The sequence below is a fragment of the Aythya marila genome, assembly GCF_965140915.1.
Source record: "Aythya marila genome assembly, chromosome: 7".
Taxonomy (NCBI): domain Eukaryota; kingdom Metazoa; phylum Chordata; class Aves; order Anseriformes; family Anatidae; genus Aythya; species Aythya marila.
This window is the reverse complement of record NC_139048.1, coordinates 33171796-33189142: the sequence shown is the minus strand read 5'-3', so window position 1 is coordinate 33189142 and position 17347 is coordinate 33171796. Positions and strand designations below refer to the sequence as shown.

At 40.1% G+C, this 17347-nt stretch overlaps 1 protein-coding gene across 3 annotated transcripts in view; it reads left to right on the top strand.

The window, feature by feature from the left end:
* TET1 (tet methylcytosine dioxygenase 1) overlaps window positions 1-17347 on the top strand; it is a 73415-nt gene that overhangs the window by 15106 nt on the left and 40962 nt on the right. For all 3 annotated transcript variants that reach the window (XR_014317971.1, XM_082765374.1, XM_082765373.1), the window contains 3 exons: window positions 11612-14135; window positions 15321-15411; window positions 16047-16140. Coding sequence is in view for 2 of the 3 variants with exons in the window: in XM_082765374.1 (XP_082621500.1) it covers window positions 11612-14135; window positions 15321-15411; window positions 16047-16140 (2709 nt within the window). In the remaining variant the exon portion in view is untranslated. The remainder of the gene's footprint in view (window positions 1-11611; window positions 14136-15320; window positions 15412-16046; window positions 16141-17347) is intronic.

The following is a 17347-nucleotide window of genomic DNA, read 5'->3' as shown; positions in this document are numbered from 1 at the left end:
TCATGTTGCATTTTTCAGTTCATCTTTAGAGTATTTTGAATAGAAGTTCTGAACCCTGGTCTTTCAAACTAAAATGCTGAAGGGTGGATGGTGCAACTGTAAAAAGAAGATAAAGTGAGAAAAATGTTCTGTTGTTAAACTTACTTGTAGAACTCTTCTCTTTATATGGAGTGCAACCAATTGTGATTTTAACATAGTTTAGCATTGTTTCAGTACATAAAAATTTCAGAAGTTATGGGACATGGTAGATGTGATAAATGCTAAATGTCTGTAGCGTGATCTCATTTGAAAGCATCCCAGTTTCTTAGCAGCTTTGTCTTTGTTACATATTGCAGAAACTTGCTGAAATAAGTTGTAATTTTTTGAGACACGGTGAAGTTAAAAGTTAAGATTAAGTAAGGAGCAAATAACTTACTTGACTTGCAAATGTCTGATCTCAAGTGTGTGTTTTCATGTGGGTGTAGTTGTGCAAACCACCTCCTTGCATGCTTAGCTATGTAATGCTAAGCGTGCGTGCTTCTAAAACACTAACAAGTACTCCTCTTCTTCCATTAATTATATTGATCTACTAAATTAGCGTGTTTCATTAGGGCGTGGATATGCTTTTAATTGCCCATTTTAGTTGCTGCCCCTTCTGTAGCATAAGGCAAGGTGCAGTTAAAACTTGAGCGTTTGTTCATTGTACTCTTTGTGCGGTCAAGTAGAGGGTGTGCAAAATAAGGACTTCTTGTAAATGGGTCACTTGGTTTTGTGACGTGTAACTGGTATGACACCTGTTCTGTCAACTATGAGAAATATTTCTTGTCCTAGGTAGCCGTGTTGTATGCCTGCAGGAGGGGTTCATAGATGGTCCTCAGATTTTTCTCCTGAGTTGGTTTTGCCACCGTTTCTGATTTGATGGCATGGCAGGTTGCTATGTAATATGATGCTGTCATTCTTCTCTTTTCCAAAAAGCCTTCTGAACAGTTTTTTCTTGGCTCTTAAATGGAAAAAAAGCTTGTCTGTTTTTGTGTGTGTGCATAGTATCATATGTTAGTCATTGGGCTTGTTTTTATTTCTGCTTTGGCTTTTCCTTTGCTGAATTGATTCTGTGGTGTTTCCCCTTTGGTTTTAGGGAAAGTTCTTTCAGTTTGCCAGTATTTTGTCTTTGTTTCATGGTGCTGAATTGTATTTGATGAGTTTGCTCCCTTGTGTGCACCAAGTAAAGCATGGTACCCCTGAAGGCATCACATGGAAGTGGTTGCCTTGGGGTCGGTGAGGTTTAGCTTTGTTTCTAGAGAGGCAGGTTGGTCAACTTAAATTAGGTTGCATCTCTGTCAGCTGCAGTAAACTTAGAAAAAGCTACATAATTTATAGACTTCTTCACAAGGGCACTTTAGAAATATGATACTCCACTCTATGACTCTCTAACCTGGCTTATTGGTGGGACTGCCTCGCCAAGTGGTATTGTATCTATTGGGTTACGACCTCAGCCTTTGTTTTAATGATTGATAGTGCTAACTATCAAATCACAACAAAAGGGACTTACATTGTACTTCTCATTTCATATTTTTCATTTTCCACGTTTGTGTTTTACTGCTTCTTTCTCATTATTTTAAGAGTCATTTAGGAAATCCCACTGTGCCATAACTACTGTGTTTGGTTCTCCATAGTTATTTTGAAAGAACATCTGAAATATTCATCTCTTCTAATGAGCAAATGCTCCTTGAACAGAGTTGGTGTGAGTTCATAGAAATAGATACTAAAGAAGGAATGGTCTTGGTTTGTTGTTTGTTTGTTGTTCTTTTTTTTCCAGATTATCTTGTATGTGTTCCCCACTTAGGCAGGAAAATCTAGATAGAAGGGATTCATACTGAAAAACTATTTTCCTTGCATTTCAAAAGGCGTGTTGTAAGCTCTGCTTCGCTTAGTTATTAGCATTCTCCTTTTAGCCACTTCGCAGTGTTCTCACTCAATCTGGGCAGTGCAGTGCAACGCACCTCTCCCCTCAAAGGTGTCAAAACGTTTGCAGCCACGCACAAGTTTATAACCACAGCTCAGAAGAGCGGGACAGCTGAACTTGGCATCGTGCTGTCAGGGAGGTCCCGCTGAGCCCTGACACCAGTAAAGAAACCTCCCACAAGGCAGGGTGCAGCTGCTGAAGAAGTGGACTCCATGGTCTTCCTGCTAGGTTCCATGGAGCCAAGGCCGCTTTTCGGATGGCTGCAGATGTTTGCTGCATTCATGGAGTTGGGTTTTTTACATTAAAAAAAAAAAAAAAAAGCGACTGAAGAGACAGATTCCCAGTAATATATGCGGTGCTAAGTGAGCATTATAACTGCATGCACATTCTTCGTTCTCTGACCGATTCTGTTTGCATGTTTATGCACAAACACTGTCCTAGTAATCCATGTACCCGAGAAGTGTGAAAGATGTCTGCTAAGCTCTAAAAGCAGTTTGGTTTAATCCAAGCCAGAAGCCGGAGATGACTCTGTATCTAGAACTTGATTTATTTCTAAACATTGTGTTGGGAACTAGTGGGAGTCTCATTTTCATCAAAGCTACAAATACAGACTTGAGCGCTCTGTTAATATTTCTCCACCATGTGTAGAAAGCATGGTGTTTCTTAACAAAAACAGTTCAGAAATAGTATGGCAGATCTGCTGTTACTAGTCCTTCTCAAAATGTGGTTTGCTTCGCTGCTAAAATTAAAAATACACTCTTTTAACCTTGTGTGTGTTAACAAGAGTTAGAAGCTACTAGCAATGTGCAGGATAATGCTTCAAGTGAGCATGAATTTAACTGATTTTTGAACATCTATTCTATCTTAAAGTATACGGGCTTTGTTGCAAAATGTCTGCCAGAATGTAGCTGGAAGTAATTCAATTTTGTTATTTTCTTCATTTTTAAAAGAAGATATCAAGAAGTCAATGGATGGAATTGCAGCGCTGTGGAATTTTACAGAGGAAGAAGGCAGGATGGTGTAATAGGAGTTGGAAAGGACACTGTCCAGAAAGCACTGGTCTTGTGCTTTGTGTTTTTTAAAGGGACATTTTCACCTTGGAGCATACCCATTTAGAAAATACCAATTAAAATTGTTTTGAGTACTAGTTGGAAGTGTCTGTCTACTACTATGTCTTTTTGCTCCTCTTTTTGATAGGGAGCATTTACTTTTGGCATAAGAGTGGCTTACACAAATTATCCAACTCTTATTTTAAAAATAACAAAGGAGTAACTTTGCAGTTAACTTAATTCAAAGTTCAAAGCATTTACTTCAAAAATGTTCCTTTCTATTAAGGACCTTTTTGGAACTGAATGTGTGCCCAAATTGGATTAATTTTTTTCTCTTGTCAGCCTCATGCACCTCACTTGAAGTGAGCAGGCATGGTAATTCTGTAAGGCTGGAATTCTGTACCGGACTTCCTGTGTGCAGCCTTTCCAGCACTTCCACATGAGTAACTGTGTTTCCTTTGTACGCTGCCATTAAATTTCACCTGTATGTAGATGGGTTTTTTGAATGGAGTCTTAACAAAGAAGGCCTTTGTAAATTGGAGACTTCACTCCAGTAATTTTATAACTCTTAACTTTATTCAGCCAGTTTCGGGAGGGGTTTGAAGCCCGTCCCTTGTGGACTTTTTCCTGTGGTGCTGATGGTGCTCAGTAGGGCGCGGAGGTGCTGCTCTTCCCTTGTTCCCATAGAGCTCCTCCGCTGTAGTGCCCCTTCCTCTCCCACCTGCCTCCTTATGAGGAGCCCTGTGCTAATTGCCCAGCAGCAGCCTCCTCCTCTTTGCCCCCAGAACCCAGCTGAACCTGCAGGATGTCAGGGAAGAAAGGGACGCTTTTGGGAAAAGGGCAAGGAGGGAGGACCAGGGCTTTCTGTTTTAACTCATGTGCTGCTGTGGTGGAGTGGTTGTGAGGATTGTGCTGCTCCTCTTCTTGCTCAGGGAGTCCTGGAGACAGAGGCAGGATGAAGCAGGGCCAGACTCAATCATCCTAGCAGTTACGGTGGTTTTTGAGGGGGTGGAGTTGCACATGCTTTGAATCTCTAATACTGTAGATACTGCTTGTCACTATGTGTTTTAGTGCAGTGCTTGGCATTCCACTGCATTGAATTTAGAGGAGAGAAGAGTTTTTTTAAAAAGTAGCAAATGTCTGTTGATCAAAAACCTTATAAAATAATCAGTGAAGTAACATAGTTTGTGGGAAGGAAGGAAAACACATCCAGGTATGAATGAAGGTCAAATGCACAGGTTTGTTCTTAAGTTTAGATATTTCTAATGAAGTTTTAGCATTACAGAATAAACACATTAATATTCTAGGTATGTTTTCTTGCTACTGTTTGTGTTTATTACTGAATTAAGAGCTTTACTGAACACTTGTACTTGCTGCGTGTAATGTAGGCACTGAAATGTTTGAGATGGTTTTGCAGACTGCAATAATCAGTTGTCAGTGTTTGCTATCTGATGCTCATACATTTGTAGATAATAATAGTATCTAGCAAATGCTGTGAAAGCGGGTGCTACTTGTTTAGAATCCTATACCATATTGCTAAGCAAGTTTGTTTATTGCTTTCAGTAACTGCTGTGGGAGGAAACCCAGTGAGAAGTCCTCAGCACACTTGAGTGGGACCAGATTTTCACTTGTGTGCTTCATCTCTATGGTGTTATGCTAAGTTTTTATATATGGCAATACAAATGCAAAAAAAAAAAGAGAATCTTGCAGACACCACTGCAACAGGCTTTTCCATGGGCATTAGTGTAAGAGCCTTGCCTTTGTAGGGACCAAAGACTTTAATTCCCACTATAATAAATTTGTAATTGCAAGATTGAATTTGCAAGGGTAAAAAGAATCCATACATTCCAACGATGGTATCTTTTTAATGTCAAATGTATGAAACTTAACCAGTCTCAAGAAAAAGAAAAAAAAAAAAAAAAAAGAATTGCATAAGTAACCTATCAGTCATCACTTCTCATTAACGCCTGTAAAATTATTGTATAGAACGTGTTTGGCTGTCATCTTGTTGTCCTAACAGCTTTAACATTAAACCTTTAATACGGATTTTCCAAGCCTGACTTAAAATTGAGTGGTTTGTGCCTTGACACTTGGTTGGGAATTCCTTTGCCAGTGTTTTGTTGGAGTTGTCCATGTTGTATTATTTAATTGGTGTTCTCTAGTAAAATTTGGCTCTGTTTCATTTTTGTAAAGTAAGCTTTTATTGAACTTGTGAATAAGAGGAAACGTTTCCAAGTATTTAAAAACGTAAAGCATCTATTTTTGTAGCAGCTGATCTCTGCCTGAATTCTGTGACTCAAACACCATTGTTGTTGCAGTGCTGCTCCAGAGCGATGCTGTTACTGCAGTGTATGAGTGAGCCTGGTACTCCTCTAAGGAGAAAGTGGAAGTTGTGTGCGTAAATTCTGATGTTAGCTTCATTTAAATCTGCGAGTGTGCCAGCTGCTGTAAGAGAAATGTTGTCTGCCACTACCAGCTTTTTTCCTCAGGGGAATAAACAAGGCGTAGATGCAGACTCCTGAATCGTGGCTTGTAGTTGGGTGGCCTGAATGATCAGCATGTCCATTTCCATTTTTCTATCTGAATTGCCTTTAGCTGGTTCTCTGACTTACCTAACAGTGGCTTTTCCACTGGTAACAAGTGTTAGATATTCTTTCTAGTCTTATGGTCTCTCATAAGCTTCCAAACAAGGCTGGAATGCTCCTACAATACAGATGTTTGAATTTGAAAACAACTCAGTGCATGACTTGTTGCTCTATTTGGGAGCTGTGGCTGAATTTCAGAGTGAGGGACAGCAGCAGGGCTCCGTAGTGTTGTTAACTTGCTGCTTGTGTCCTTACCAGGTCTGGTCCAAGAGCTGCTGTACCAGTGGGTAGCAACTTGTGAATACAATTTGTTGCACAACGGGTGGTTAGGCACTTAAACTGAGCCCTAAATAAGGAGCTGAATGTGTTCCTGGTTAGGTTACAGGAACTGGAACGTTATCTGTTCAGATCCTTAGTGAAAGATCTGAACTGAGTGAAAATCATTAAGTTGTGTTAGTTTGGTTTGCTTATGGCAAAGCTGGGCAAGGTCTTGGTGATCATTTGCTCTGATCTGAGCAACCTGAGAGCTTGTACAACTGAATAAATGTATTTGGATTAAAGCATCAAGTTTTAAAAATACCTTGAGGAACTTCAATTTGAGAATTCCCATGGATGAAAAGGGCAGTGGAAATGCCTAACAAGGTGCCTAAAAGATACTTTACTTTCTCTGTCCCTCTGCAAAAACGTGCACCATAATTGCAGCCCAGACTTCTCTGTCCTTCACTTAAAGTCATTGAGTCTTGTTATACTTTTGTCTGTTAGAACAAGGAGCCTTCTGTTGTTGGCTTTTCTTTCCACATAGACTTAGCAATAGTTGGTGGCCTTTCAGTTTTCTTTTTCTTTGGTAAATTGTAGAAAGTGGACTCCTGGCTTTCACTTCAAGATACTTCAATCCTTTGTCATTTGCATGGTCCTCCAAGCCCCGTCCAGCATATAAATGTCTTGCTTGAATTGGGGATGCCAGGGTTGGACACTCTGTTCCACTAGCAGGTGTAAAAGTGCCAAACACCGGGTATAAAATAACCTGTCCTCCTAATTCCACTGTTGTTTATGCACTGGAGAACCTCACTAACTGTTCTGGCCATGAAGTTGCAACAGAAGTTTCTCTAGTTACTGTGCAGTTGGTTGTTGACCGTGGTCATGGCCCTCCAAAGGTCATTGCTTTCTAAGCTAAAACCTGCATTTTGTAAATACGGTCTGATGTCTTTGTTGTCAGATGCACAGCTTCACCAGTATCTGTAGTGAAAGGTTTGCTTGCAGCCACCTTGCCCGTCAAGTTAGGAAACATCATGTCTGATTTTTTCATTTTTTGCTATTTTTCTATCAGTATTAAATTCACTTTTCTTACGGGTCATTGCTAAGAATGTTATACATGGCTGTGATCTGTTCCCTAAAGGCCCCATTACGAGCACTCTGTCATGACTCCCCATTTACAGTTACGGGCCAGGCAGGACTTTGTTAATGTTATGGTGATGGCTTCGTAAATGAGTAGACACAGGAGACATTAGCTAGGGTGGATAAATTCAAAGACCGAGTTTCTTTCATCTCTCCGTTTGAGTTAAAGCACATTAGGGGAAGGTTATATCAGGGAATACATGTTGCTGCTGATCATATCATTTTTCTCCTGTGGGTTAATTGAGTGCTATATTTTCCAGAGCTGTCAGTGTCTCTTTGAGTGTTCCATTTCAATGTTGAAGATAAATGATAGAATAAATCAAAACATCAGTAAAACAAACAAATCAAGCGAGACCCTAGCTTACGTTGGCTTCTGTAGCAGAAAAGGTACTGTTACAGTTTTTCTTTCTTTCTGTAACACAGCCACTTTGGGGTACCTGTGTTAGGGGAATGGGATCCTGGGGTGCATTAAAAGGAGTGTGGCCAGCAGGTCAAGGGAGGTGATCTTCCTCTACTGTGCCCTGGTCAGGCCTCTCCTGGAGTACTGTGTCCTGTTCTGGGCTCCCCGGTACAAAAAAGACAGGGATCTCCTGGAAAGAGCCCAGCGGAGGGCCCCAAAGATGGTATGGGCTGTGGAGCATCTCCCGATGAGGAAAGGCTGAGAGACCTGGGGCTGTTCAGCCTTTAGAAAACAAGACTGAGGGGAGACGATCTTAGCAATGTTTATAAATACCTGAAGTGTGGGAGACAAAGGGATATGGCCAACCTCTTTTAGATCAAGTTTGTTTGTCTCTTGTTTTTTTTACTTCACCCCCAACCATTTTTCTGGAAGGAAGTTCCTCTCAAGGCACTTGAGCTCTGAGCTTAGCGGCTCTGTGCCAACCTAAGGAGCACGCGGGGCTGTAGCAGGGTCTGGCCTGATCCACAGCACTGCCATGGAGAAGAGGTGTAGGGTGCAGGTGTGCCTTGCTCACCCACCCTTTTGCCATGTTGAACGTTGTGACCCTGGAAGAACTGCTGTTCAGGTCATCTTGGCTTTGGCACAAGCTAGCAGGTGCAGCTGGTTTTTAATCTCTTGGGATCTTGAGAGCCACTTTATCAGTTGCTGATCTGGGCATCATCTGTTGTTACTGGTTCACAGCAAAAATTGCTTCTGGTTGCGTCCTTCGGTACAAAATGGGTTGTTACCACAGCCGTAAAGGCACGAAAGAGGACAAGCCTGTGCTCTGGTCGCCGTTGTACAGGAAATGTGGCAAAGTCTTCAGGGTCACCTTGGCACCGTATTTTGATTGTGAATTGGTGAAACCTCTGCGTTACTTTGGAGGCATCTTGTGTTGAAAGAAAAGTCAATATTACACACAGCCTTTTGACTCTTGGGGAGTGATTCACTGTGATTGGCTTTTCGTGTGTGCTTGGAAGCATTGCCTCATGGAGTGAATTTTGTGTGTGTGTTTATAATTTAAAAAAAATACAAAAAAGATAGGATGTCTGGTTTGAGTTGAAGCAATTTAGTAATGGCTACATCAGACCATATTCCTACGGCTCCTCTTGTAATAGTACTAACTATTGTCGGGTCTAAGCATGAGATTTGTTAGTGTTTCATGTCCCCAGCTAGGGCTGTGCTCCCCTTAATGAAGAAGAGAGGAAATTACTTTTATTGATCCAGTTTATTCTACCACTTTTCATTACACTTGTGTAAAAGCTTTAGAAATCAATCAGATTGGGCTTTCGTGCTCAGCTTCCATGAATTTTAAGACTGTTGCTTGGAAGTGTGGTATCCTTGCCTGTAGCTTGGAGTGCTTTGATTCAGGCCTGGAAGATAGATTGCTCCTAGGTCGTTCTGCTGCAAAGGCTTTGCTGAGCTATTGCTTTTGGTCTGCCTGGCTTAGATGGAGAAGAATCAAATGAGCTCTGCCCCTGCTACTATGTCTGTGCTTCTTTTTATGCTGGGAAACAGTAGCTTTACCTATTAAATGGAAAAGGCCACTGAAAAGTCTGGGAAAAGGAGTAAAAAGGTATTTTTTTTTAGGATCCATTGCAATACAGTAACAAAAGAGAAAAGGCAATGTATTACTCAAAAAGAAGATAATTTGATTTTTATTTTTTTTTAAAGAAAGATTTTAGGATAATTTCTATTCTTTGTATGGAAAAATAAAACATGAAACAAATAATGCAAGTGATATGATTCATCTGGTTCTTATTTTTTTTTTCCTCATTGCATGTAGGCAGCTTCCAGTAATGTTAATGGAAATTATGATGTATGGTGAATAATTTTATTAATAATTCCACTTTGCTGCTGAGATCACTGGGGTTTTATGTAGACACAACACTGCACCTATATTCTTCTACAGGGGAATATACTGGGTCTTTTTGAGCACAGTGATGCTTTTTGATCGGATAAAAGTACTTCAGTGAGGAGCAGCATATTTGAGAGAGAAATATGATGGTGTTTTTGTGCTTTGAGCATTGTCAGTGGGCTCTGTCAGATCCTCTCATCTCTGATGATCACTGTTGAACCTTCCTCTTTCTCTCTGCCTCTCATTGCTCTCAAATTTCCAGACTTAGAGTTAATTTCTTTCTTTTTTTTTTTTAATGTAGAGAGTGACACCCTTTATAAATGAAAGGAATACAGAAGAGTGACACCCTGTATAAATGAAGGGATTATGAAAGCATGTGGTTGTGTTGAGAACTTACAAATGCTGGGAGACTGTTTTAATCCATTTGTTTCTATTTCCTCATCTTTCTAATCACTGAATTAAATAGCTTCGAATAGCAATTTTATGTAGTCAAGACGTTTGGACTGATAGAGATCTTGAGTATACTTCTGTTGAAGAAAACCCAGCCATTGTTATCCACTTCTGTGTTACCCACTTTTGTGGAGCCTTTAGAAATTACTTTGTGATTCCCCCAGGTCTTTGGGTCATTCCTGGAAAACCTCCAGGATCCAGAGGAGCTGAGGTTACCTGCCTTAGTCAGTACCTGTATGTAATAATAATAATAAATAATAATAATAAAACATTAAAAATGGTATCTTTATTTCTTAGTGAGATTTCTATAGGTTTGGCTTAGATATGTAGGTGCTGGATATATTTTCACATAGCATTTCCAGGAGAGTTTGATGCTTCAGGTAATATTTAAGGCATGCTATGAATTCCCTGTTAGGTTTCTCATCAATTAAGAGTCAGTTTTAAGCTGAATACTGGGTTCCAGATGGAGTTAGGTCCATATGCCTCGTTTTGCCTGGGGGTTGCTGGCAATACTGCCTTGATGGTTATGATTAATCATAGATCTATTTTCCATTTTTACTTCATTTCTCAGAGAACTCCATGCATTTTGGCTGTGGCTACTAAAACATGTTAGATTTAACTAAATATTTTAATTTGGGTGCTATTTTCAGCAAACTGCTAAGATTTTCTGTGTATGGTTAATGAACCAGATGCATTGCCTCTGTCTAATCTGAAAAGCAGTTCTGTTTTTTGTGCTAAGTAGGGCTTAAAGCTACAGAATATTTAAATAAGTCTTAGATACTACAATAAGATTAAGCACCAGTACTGTCCATTGTGACTTCAAATTTAATTTTTAAAAGAAAATGGAATATAAATAGAAATAAAATTTAATTAAGGTAATAAAACTTGGATTTCAGTCTTTATTGCTGTCTCTGCCTGAGTTCTTGCCTTAATTTTTTTTTTTAACTGCATAACTCCTTACATCATAGCCATGATACTGTCTTAAATGAAGCCTGTATGAGTATCCTCTGCAGGACAGGGTATTCTGACTCTGTCTTGATTCTGACATTGATACATTCTTCATCTTCACAGATACTATGTGGCTGCAACAAACCAAATATTGAGAGTTCACTGCAAGAGTGCTAGTGACAGCTCAATTACAACAGGGACTGTTCAGAAACCTGGAAGTTACCATCTGAACATACAAGCCAACCAAGTGTTTACATGGTAACTTTCAGATGAGTGGTTGGCTTGTTACCCTTTTCACTTCAGCTTTTGTTGTTTCTGAAGGAGTTGGTACAGCTAACGTGAAAACCAGCCATTCTTACACACATCCAGCCAGGTGGTGCGCATCAGTTTAGTGGTGTAGCTGTGAAAGCATAATTAGAAAGAGCATAATTATAAACTTTCTGAGGCACAAGCCATTAGGTTTCAGTCCTGCTTTGAATTTGAGGGAGACTTTCATCTGCTTGTGCAAATTCAGTTTAAAAAAAAAAATCCTTAGATTTGAGTCTAAATAGTGAAGTCCTTTATGTGTTAATTCATTTCTTTAGTTTGCCAACACTACCAAATGCACATGCTTTGTTTCTGCCAGCCTGATCTGGCGGGAGGTGTCCCTGCCTATGGCAGGGGGATTAAAACTGGATTATCTTTAAGGTCCCTTCCATCCCGAGCTGTTCTGTGATTCTCTGCGTACCTCCCAACTTGAGGTGAGGCAATCCTTGCTGTAAATATGAATAAGATTTTTAGGCTGCAGGTTTTCTTTAACACTTTCTTTTCCCCCCCAACATCTGTGCCTGGGTTTAAGATATTCCTTGTATCTGTCAAAGTAGGCTTTAATTGCTGTAAATCTTATGCTTATTTTTAATGTTTTTGAGCAGCTGTTACAACAAATTTTTTATTATTATTTCATAGGCAAATTTAGAAAACAAACCAGTAAATGGCCGCAGACCAGAACTCATGGAATGCAGTATATGTGGTCATGGTGAAAAATACAGGGTGAAAACAAGCCAAACGCAACCCTTTGAAAATGTACAGTCTAAGGAGAAAGAAAGAATGACAGGCTTAGAAGCAGAGAAGTGGGCACATAACGAGAAGCCATCCTTTGGTGTCCATGTCAACGGAGATATCCACGGAACTGTGACAGGCCATGAACACTTGAAAAATGCTGAAGGAAGTGAAAGAGCAGTCTCTCCCAGTCAGTTAGCTGAGCCAAAAAAATCGTTTGCACAGACCATCAAAAATGGCATAAAAACTTTACATTATTCACCACCAGAAGCAGTTGCTTCACTGAAAAAAGCATCTGTAGAGGAAAGGACAGATTTGACAAGCAACTCCCATGCCCCATGGACCAAGGCTACCAATCTGAATAACATAGTAAACACTCTGGCGACGGGCGTTAGCTGTGTGCACCCAGACAAACACGGGAACCTTTTCATGAAAGAGGAAAACTGCGCTTGTGGTGTCTTCCAGAACTCTGACAGATCGGGGTTGCCCACTGGTTCCATTTTGGATCTGCGAGAAAGCTCGTGCTGTCCTCTGCTGCTTGAAGAGGGAGCGCATGTACAGAAGGATGGCTTTAAAGTACCTAACGCAGAGACACAGCATGAGAACTCTTCACTCCAGCCAACTTTCCTGTCCCTGATTAAAAACAGAAATTTAACCGTAGAGCAGGTTGTAGCTATTGAAGCTTTAACACAGTTATCTGAAGCCCCTTTGGAAACAACTTCACCACCTAAAACTCAAAGTACTGAACGCACAGAAGAAACAACGTCCAACTTGCTCCACAGTTATAAAAGGGATATTTCATCCTCCTTCACATCTTCTACATTAAAAGAAATCAAAGACACTTACTTGCAGAATGAACAACAGCTCTTGGCTCACTGTGCTCACTCACAGAAGCAGCTCCCTAATAAGGCAGTGTTATACAATGGCCAAAGTTCAATTTCTGAGTTGCGCGATAAACCCGTCAGTCTGGCTAGTGAGATGTATAAATTGCAGTTATCCTCAAGAGATACCAAAACTTTATCTGATTTAACATGTAATGCAAAATCATTTTCAGCACACGCTGCCAAGAAGAACTACGATCCGGTCACCCTCGCGCGGTATTGCAACGCTTCGCATAACGTCCAGCACGCAGGTAACAACTTGGATGCTCTTGGCCAGTTAGACCAAAAGCCGGCCTGTAATGATTTGAGCTTGGAAACGAGTTCTTTAATTAAAGAAGGAGGAATTCACAGCCAGGATGAAGAGGATGTAGCTACACAACTAACTCAACTCGCAGCATTAATTGAATCAAACCGGACAAATCCAGAGCAGAAGAATGACATAAAGGCGTCACTACTTAACCTAATATCACACGAGAGGCAGCCAAAACATAACCAGGATCTGTTGCAGCGAAAGGAGTCTGTATTTTTTAGGCAAAATTATAGTTCCTTACTGTTAAAGCAAAAACAATCATCAAATAAAAAAGGCAATGCTGTACCATGGAAACCAAGACACAAAAAAAAGCCTCAAGAAGCACGCTATCAGCAAATTAATCAAAACCAGCTAGAGCTGCTGTCATGCCAACATAGTGAGTTACAGGACATGTGGATATCATCAAAACTGCACAAGCTTGGTCAGACCATGCCACAGGACTCCAGAATAGCTCCATCTGAAAAAAAATCTCCGAGAACCAAAGTACATAAAGCACTGAATCAAAATACATTAGCATCACAGGAAAAACCTCGGTTATTTCTCCCACAAACACAGATAAAATTCCATAGGTGCTTACCTGAGGTACCCCAGGAGAAAAAAAAAGACAGGTTGTTTGGCTCTGAAGTGATGAATGAGCAACTCAAAACTGCAGGCTCCGGTGACCCACTAGGCGTCGATCCGCTGAAAAATGATGTTGCGTGTAACCAGTACGGGCATCTGCCCTCCCGTAATCCTCTGGCTGTTTCACAGCTGAAAACTGCATCCGCGTTGAACAGACCAAGTGAAAACGTACAGATGTTTACAGAAAAATGCAATTCTCAGGTACAGCAAGCAGTGAATGTCAGTCAGGCACATCCTTTGCCTCAGACCTTTAATCAGTCTAACCTGAGAGCTACCGAAACGCGCAGCGAAGACAGAGCCTATGTTCCGCAGGGTGCCACCGAACAGGGGGATGTGAAGCCACAGGTGCTGCCTGGTCCCTGCAGCGGGGCTCCGGTGCCAGGTGCTGCGGAAGCTCTCAGGACCGTGGAGTGTGCAGGTGAAGTTACTGTTCTGACATCAACGAGTTTGGGTACTGACCACCCTCCGAACACAGGGGACTCAGGGTGTTCTCCAGCAAAAAACACACTCAGCAGCTTTCTTGAATCACCTATGAAGTTTCTCGATACTCCTACGAAAAATCTAATAGATACGCCTACAAAAAAAGGACAATCTGAATTGCCAACTTGTGACTGTGTTGGTAAGTCCTTTGGCTAACTTCTGCCAGTACCTTTCGGACGGGTGTGTTTGTGTTGCTTCCCTTAATGCTGATCCTTCAAAAAGGATTAGCATTTTGCCATTAGGGAATCAGAGAAAATTATTTTTTTCCCTTTCTGTAACTTTAGCCTGGTGTTCCTCAGGCCTGCAAAGCCCAGCAAAATTTGGTATTTTTGGCCTTGCAACTGGCCAGTTTAAATTCTGCAGAGTTAAAATTCAAGTTGAGGGAAAGGAATTGTTTCACTTGTTTTGTCATTCCTGATTTGAATGCCATGTAAATTTATCTGAGAATGTCAGATCATGATTATTATGGTCTAGAACTAATTTCTGGTTGAGGTGAGCTGGGCAAAAATTCCCAATACGTTTTTATTGTTGCCCGAATGCTATTAGATAAGCAGCAGGATGTAGTTGTGGGCAGTTTTGTTGCTGTCACTGATGCTTCTGAGGAGAGTTTGCCTTGAGCTGTCCTGTCAAAGGCTTCTGATGTGTCTCATCTCAGAGATGAGAGGTGAGCTGGAGTTAAGGCGACAAAGCCGGATATTGTAGCTGGCATTGTGGTGTGGGGTGTTTCATCAAACTCAGTCCTGAGAACTTTCCAAATATGGCTTGACTGCCGATGTTGGACATGCTGTGTTTCAGGCTATCAAAGCACCAGATGGGGAGGGGAAAAAAAATCACCTCAGAGACTTCAGGTTGTACACAGACTTTTTTCATCTTTGCTTAAATGTTCTGAATCAACAAACTGCTGGTGAAGTGGCCTGGATTATGTGTTCTGATCTGTAGTATATGACTCAGTTGATGCTTTTTGGTCTCACTTCTCCGTTGTCTAATATGAGTTAATAATGTTTTCCTACTCACGAGGGCGTTGGGAAACTTGCTTAGTCAATGCGTGCCAGGTACTGCAATGGAAAACTGCTGAAGAATGTAAAATATAATTATGATTTCTCTGTAGTATCAAGAAAAAAATCTACTGGAAGGTTAATAGGAGAAAGCAAGTATAAAATAATTTCTCTGAGGAGAAAAATCTGTCATAGTCATTCATTGCATTTCAGGGGCAGATTTTACTATGTAATTTGGAAGATGTTTCTGTAAACCATTTCTAAGCTTACTTATAGCAGTGTAAATAAAATTTGGATGTGCAAACTTAATTGTCTCAACCTGCTTACAGAGCAAATTATTGAGAAAGATGAAGGCCCATATTACACCCACCTCGGGACAGGACCAAGTGTTGCTGCTGTGAGAGAAATAATGGAGAACAGGTAAGGAAATGTACAAAATGTACAAAACCCAATATTTTTGACTATTTAAAAAGGAAAGAAGAACAACTAGGAGAAATCAGATGCTATGTTTTGCTTTATTTTTTCCAAAATTTTGCTCTACTCATTTGTAAAGCCTTTTCCTGTTCATCTGTGCATGAGGTAAGCTCTCGCATTCCAGTTCCAAATTTGTGTGTTTTTTTCTGAGCTCCTGCAGTTTTAGGGTTCAATTACAGCAGGAGTGGAATGCTCTTAGGTGTTGTTAACTCAGTAGGGATGACAAAGATTACCAGCTGGCAGGATTACACTTCCTGGTGTCGTGCATATAAACAACCTGCTGCAAGTTGGACAGAAAGGTCACATCAGTGACCAAGTGCACAAGGATTTGCATGCAGATAACATTTTCTTTCCAAGTAATGTTTGGCAGAAGCTTACTCCTATATGAGGTATTTCCAAATGACTTTTGCAAGTAGGGTGTTGAATTTAAAAGTATTTTTTGACATCTTAAATATTTTATTTTTCCTTTGCTTTACTAAGAATAGAAGAAAAACAAAGTTCTTGTTCTTGTAGAAAGTGTTTACTGTTTTGAAGTGGTCTACAGAGGCTTTAGATTTACTCATTGAACTTTCTTAATGCAGGTATGGAGCAAAAGGAAGCGCTGTAAGAATAGAGGTAGTGGTTTATACAGGAAAGGAAGGAAAAAGCTCTCAGGGGTGTCCGATTGCCAAGTGGGTAAGTTTTTATGTTACAACAGTAAAATTGTTTTGTGTGGCTTTTAAATATCAAATGATGTGTATAGTCTTAGAGCTTAAGTATAATCTGGTCTTTAATGAAGGTCTGTTTTTCCATTTAATTTATCTACAAATCTGCCTGAATGATGAAGCTAAGGAAAACACTTTTTAAGCTGTGATGCTGTTTGCTGTACTGTGGTTTGCATGAGTTTGAAAGAGAAGTGCTTAATAGAGCTGGCAGAGATGACCAAATCAAGGGTAAGAAATTCTTGACAGTGTCTGGAAGCCGGAGTGTAAAGTAAGCTATTGGGGAGCTTGAAAGAAAAGAAGGGATGATTGCTTGGGAGAGCTGGAAAACAATACAGTAATTTTTTTTTAAACTCTTCTTAATTGTATGATCAGCTGAAGAAAGGACAATGTGCTGGATAAGGAAATTCAGTTTCATATACCATGGAGTTTGTTCCTTTCTTTGAGGTGCTGAACTCCCTATTTGGAAATGTAAATGTGGCAGTGATAGTGTCACCAAAATCTTGTCTCACATTGCTTCATAGGAGCCAGGAAATGAGGTAACAGACAAGCTCCAGGAAAGAGCTTGGAAAGAATTGATTGTCCTTAATCTTTGCTGAAACCACCAAGGGGGGTAAAAAGTAGACTGGAAATCTTGTAAACTAAGTTTTGGAAATAAAAAGAATTTATTTGTTAAAATACATTTTTATTGTTGCTGTTAGGAGTTTCAGACTTAACTGAAAACCTGATGAAGTTAACTGTACAGTTGTTAGACTGGCATTGGTAACTACATGACAGAAATGATGATAGTACATAATGTACGTGAACGGTACTGCATGTATATTTATTGCTTACATGTTTGGAACAGTCTGATTGTGGTTTTCATCCTCAGCACATAAACTATTATTCAGAAAGGACTCCCATATGTGCGTGTTGCTTCAGATAATACATAACAAATAGGCATCCAAGAAATAGAGATGGTCAAATGAATTTCAGAAACAGCTGACCCAAAAAGAATGGAATTATTTTTGTTAGCATTTCAGCTCAACAAAACCCTTCCATTTTAACACAGCTAAAAATCTTATCTTAGAAAAAGTTGTGAGCCCTTGAAAGGAAGAAGAGGTTTAAAGCTGACTCTTAAAATTGATTTTTCTGTTGCCAGTATCAACATGCTGCCTTTTATATAAAACAGGAATGATAGG